The sequence below is a fragment of the Trachymyrmex septentrionalis genome, unplaced genomic scaffold (assembly GCF_001594115.1).
Source record: "Trachymyrmex septentrionalis isolate Tsep2-gDNA-1 unplaced genomic scaffold, Tsep1.0 scaffold152, whole genome shotgun sequence".
Taxonomy (NCBI): Eukaryota; Metazoa; Arthropoda; class Insecta; order Hymenoptera; family Formicidae; genus Trachymyrmex; species Trachymyrmex septentrionalis.
Genome location: NW_017304675.1, coordinates 25,708 through 31,590, shown reverse-complemented (window position 1 = coordinate 31,590; position 5,883 = coordinate 25,708). Strand labels below are relative to the sequence as shown.

Genomic DNA, 5,883 nt, shown 5'->3' with positions numbered 1-5,883 from the left:
TCTATATATATATATATATATATAACATTGTATAATTAGACATCATCTTGCACCTGCAAGAATGGACGAACTTGCAGGGAAGAGTTGCAAATAGAGTCATGATTAGCGTAACACATTAGACATGTTAATAAATATAATCTACGGTATATCTCAATAATGAAATAAAATTTAACGAAACTAATTCGGAGAAGTTTCAATTTCGGTTTTTTGTGATAAGTTAGTATTGTTTATCTATTTCCTAATTACCTAATTTAATTTGTAAAATAATATATATTGACATATTTATTTTCTGTTACATCATTTTCTGTTTCTCGTTTCTCTTATTCATTAATTGTCATTTATTGTTTGTTAATATATCAATTAAGAATTCGAGAATTAATCGATTGTTTTATAAATAAAAGCCTTTGTCATAAATTAAGTTTTATATCTAAAAATATATATCCAGCGTTTTATATATACATGACTCTGTTTGCAAGCAATTTTTTGAGCGATCGTCGCGTCATTTCGATGTTTTCGGGAGACAATTTTTGAGAGTGTCGAAAAGAATCGGCGAGACGCCGCATCGTCCTGTATATAAAAATTGGTGAAAAGCAAAATGGAGAATGAAAAAAAAAACGACTGGGCTCGACGCCAACATAATCGATCGATCCGGGCGTTGCTGTGCAATCTCATGACTCTCCAATAATCTCGTAGCATTAATAATCGACATTACCTTACGAACGAAATACGATGAGTGTAAAATGTTGTACAGTAGGCGAGTAGAGTATTACGGAACAGTAGTAAGCGATCCTGATGAATGATACCAATCTCAGCTTGTGAATCTGCTAAGTTACGTTACGCAATGTATGACATTTAATATATATATATATATATTATATATAAATAAAAAAATGGTTACGCATGTCCGCGAAAATCGCACCCGCGTTTGCGATAATAACGTGAATGCGTCGATAAATATCCATTGGGAGAATTTAAAGTACATGTAATACACCATAAAATATGAATTTACAGCGAGATCTATTCTTGATGAATTATCTTTTAATAAAAATTCATTACTAGCTATTATTTATCTATCTTTGAAGAAAGAGAAAGAGATAGCCGAAAGGGAAAAAAAAATTTAATATATTGAATTTAATTTTAGAATTCAAAATAATTAGAATATTTAATAATTATGCTTTATAATAAGAAATATAATAAATTTTTTAGTATTTTATGGGTTATCAAATTTTTGATATAATATAGTTTAATATGTATATAACATGAATCTAAAAAAATCTTTACGGATCAAGTTACAAAATTTTATTAATTTTTTAAGTTATTAGGAATCAATCGGAAAGATCTATTTATTTTTCATGACAAATATGTATATATATATATATATGATTTTGTAAATTTAATATTCCTATTTAAATAATGATAAAGGAAGGATTGACTTCTCATGTTTATCGAGAAAAACACTTAAAATTTCGAGATAAGAAATATTTTCTAAAAACCTGGGATATCTTGTATATATATTGCAGCGAACGCAATTTGACGACAAAAAGACGATCCCCAAATGACTTTTTCGCTTAGCATTATCACCATGGATTTTTATCGGCGCACTCGGATCCGTGCACCCCAAAATCAAAAGCGTCATACGTGCTCGCGAAGCGGAACGAGCCACCCCTTCGTCGCAGGGCGCGTGTAAATGTAATATAAATTAGAATTAAGGCCAGTGTTACGTGTATACGCAATGTACTACTCATATCATACGACGAGCTCGTTAATTAATTAAAAAGGAAAAAAACATAATGAAAAAATACCGATAGTTGTCCGCGCGACGAATTCCACGGCGCAAAAGAGAGAGAGAGAGAAAGAGAAAGAGAAAATGAGTGTATGAGAGACTTCGAGAAGCGAAATCGTGAAGAGCATGCATTTCTTGCAAGAGACAAATAATCTCGTTGAGATTATCTCGTCTCACATTGACTGGATTTATTCCCTTCTCTCCCCTTCCTCCCTCGATCATTATAGATTTTGAGATAATTTCCTTCGAGCGACGAAACTTTTTGTTGAACGTTATGTTGTTAATCGCGTATCGTATGTGTGTGCGAATGCATGCGTGTGTATGAGAGTGACGAAAACGATTTGTAAATCCACGCAACTGGTACTTCCAACAACTTGTTATAATACGCTATAAATCTGGTGTATATCATTACATGCCATATCCACGACGACGAAGTACATTCTTTCTTCAAACACAGGCACATCCCCCGCAACATTCTCCCGGGGATCGATCGCTTAAGCTTCTCCTGGAAGCGGATCCTTTCGCGAACTAGACAAAACCTCGTAGTTCCTTCTCAATTTTTACAATTACGTTCAATCAATGATTTCTCTATCTTTTGATTCGTGTTATAAAATAGATCGTGAAATTAGATTGAATTAAACTTTGATTTGAAACGACGAAAAGTATTTTTTTTCGTTGATTTTACGTGATCGATCCCCTCTCTAAGCTTACTTCTTTTTGCTGTTCTTATTTTGATAAACGGATTTTACACGCGAGATATATATCTATAGAAGAAAAGTCTGTAATAAATATATATAAACATACAAATAAAACTTTATGCCATTTACAATTCACTTTTTTTTGCAAAGAAAAACACGAAGGAAAACTAAAATGTAAGCTAAAAGGATTGTTTATTAGGAAATACATATTCAACAAGATATTTGATATATACATCTAGAAATATGCGAAGATACATGTTAACGAGTATTCAACAGAATTCAGTCACATGCATTACATTAAATTAGTGCATACTATAAAAGGTACTATACATGAAATCAGCAAATGTAAAAGTACATAAATATTTAAAACGATTAAACATTTAATATTGTTATTAAGAATATACATGTATTATTTCACTGTAATATTATAGATTATATTATGCATTTAGATATTTTACATAAAGTAGCCTTTAATATGCATTATCCAGTGTAGTGCGACTGACCGAATTCACCATGAATTCATTCCTTTTTTGTTTCCTAGTTTGAAAAATTTTCAGATTATGGATAGATGTCTTAATCATTTATTGACAATGTATGGAATTTCTCTTCCGTCCTTTCGTCATCTGATGTTTCTTCATTAGAAGATATTTCATCTTCATCTGACATACTCTCCAAATCGCTGTGTGAACTAATGCTCTCTTCGTTTCTTTTGCGAAATAGAACATCAAAAATATCTTTAGTTCTTCTATATTCATAACATTCATTGTCGTCGTTGAAAATATCGAGATAATCACTCAATGATGATTCAGATCTACGATCAGGATCTGTATCGGGATAATCATTTCTCCAATTTGATTCTGCATTAGAATCCGAAGATTGATCATCTTGTTCAAACTCTACTGAATCTAAGTAATCTGGTCGTAGTACCAATATATTATTCTCATCATTTTCAAACCACTCCTTACAAGTTTGTGCACAATACAAATCATATACATAATTGTGAAGCTCCTCCTGAAACATATATCTTGTATTATATATCTGTTCATACATTCTATATACATATAAATTTTACTTAGTTCAAATACTAATTTTATTTTTAATTTATATCATACACACATTATAAAAAATATTTTATTTTTGCCTTGTCTCTTATTTGTCTCTGCATTCATTTTTAATATATAAAACTAATATATGAAGTACTTTTCTTTATTATTCTTTATTATTATCAATACAATATACATATATATAAAATAGCTGCCAAAGTTAATAATTTTATTGTATTGACAAAATAAAGAATAAATAAAAATCTAAAGCCGGTTTTTCTTCGAAGAAAGTTCTGGTGCAATAAGTTGAAATAAAACAAACTTTACTTATTTCACTCCAATTTATAGTAGTAGTGTATACTAATTACTTCAAGAACGAATAGGCCTATAGTATAGAAGTACTTAATATATTCTAATAATAATATATAAAACAAGGTCTACTTGACAAGGACCTTTAACTCCATTGTATATCGTAAATACCAGTAAGTGAGTTTTTTTACACAAAAAATTTTGATTGTCATGACTTGCCTCTGGAACATCCTTCACTTGCTCTTCTGTTGTCTGACAATGAACACTAAAGAGGTCTTCCACATCTATGAGTACCATATTCATATCCTTAAACTCTGGATCATTCGATGTATCTAGTGATTGGTAATCAGTAACTTTGTATCTGTCATCTATCCATTTAGGTATTTTTCCAGAAATATTTGCAGGATAATCACTATCAGACACTCTCTTGACACTAGCTTTGAGATTTTCCTTGTCCAGAAACTTACCCACGTGCTTTGTGACATTTTCGGTCTAAAATATTCAATATATCTTTTAAGTTTTTCAATAAATCTGTTTCTTTCTTTTCCTTCCTTTTTTTCCTTTCTTTTTTGCTGATATAATTTTCTTAAGAGTCGACAGGCTAGAACTCTAGATTTAAAATACATTTTACAATGAGTCTAAATTTAATTTTATATACCTAGAGCTCTATGACAGGATAGTATTTTTATAATAATAGTAACAACAATAATAACAATATATGTATATATATCTAATCATATACATATATATTATTATTATATAATATATATTATATTATAATTATGTATTTTTATTATGCTTAAAGTTATAATTATAATAATTATTACAGGAACTGGACGACAAGAAAGACTATTTAATGACCTCTGTCGAAGATAAATTTTTTTATGCTGAAACTATGATTAAAGTATTAAGAAAGTTACTGTAATTACAATATTCATAATCAGGAAAGTCAAAGCACATACATAGTATATTTTTTTAAAAGATTGAAATAAAAATTTGTACTCTAATATCTTACTTAATCTTCTATATTGTTGCATTATACTTGAAGTGTAGATTTTATTATATTTTATTAAAAATTAAACTGTAAAACCGGTTCTGTACTCGTCTTTGTAGCTTCATAAACAAAGAAAAGTTTCAAGACACAATATTATTTCTAGGACATAAAATAATAATATAAAGACATGTATAGCTAAGAGACGAATTACTTTATTTATTATAACATTTTTAAAACCAAAATTATAAAATTCTACTTTTTAGCAGGTACCGTAGATTTGTAAAATATAAATAAATAAAAGAAGTTTCACGGCAGTGTTTCTTCTATGCGACAACATATGTATCTAAACTGCAAATGAGGTGTGAATCTGTGAATCAGTTGACTCATTTCTGCCGACCCTAAGTAAATTCTACAACAGTCTTTTTAAGATTCTAGAAGTTTCACAATTAACTGCAATATACCAACCTAACCTAAAATGTAATCTGTCAGTGAAGTATATCTTCAGAAGAAAATTTGCAATCAAATCGCAATTAATCGCATTAATCAAAATATATAAAACATCAGATTCTCACCGGATCTGTAAGGGTGCCAGCAAACTGAACAATGGTTTCCACAGGTGAGGTGTCCGAAATGGAGCCCTCAGTTTTTGAGCGTTTACATGCAATTACCAACGCGTCCAGTGGAGAATCGGTATTTTTTCGTTTTACACGTAAAATTGCAGCCATTTTCAACGCGAAATGTAATGTCAAGTCACAATAATCCACATTAATCTACGCACAATGCAATTTAAAATAAAAAGTAAACGTTCGTGATTTTCTCGGACTTGGGATGACTTGCTTATGCTTTGCTTTAACCTAACCTTCTTTGCAGTATGTCTGTAGGCTTAAACACAATAGGCACAGGCAATAGGCACAGTGAATAGGGATTAATGAACTGTCCAATCAGAACTCTGGGATATAATATCAAACTTATACATCAAAGCTCTGATTGGACAGCTCGTCATTTCCTGTTGCCTGATTGATTTTTCAGAAATATTCAATATTCAATTCAGAAATA

General features: G+C 30.2%; 1 protein-coding gene across 1 annotated transcript; it reads right to left on the bottom strand.

The window, feature by feature from the left end:
• Window positions 1-3,039: 3,039 nt before the first annotated feature.
• Window positions 3,040-5,675, bottom strand: LOC108745854 (probable RNA polymerase II nuclear localization protein SLC7A6OS). The gene is given in 3 exon segments (XM_018482250.1): window positions 3,040-3,492; window positions 4,053-4,325; window positions 5,400-5,675. Coding segments are annotated over 3 exon segments (879 nt in total). The 5' UTR covers window positions 5,553-5,675.
• Window positions 5,676-5,883: the final 208 nt, after the last annotated feature.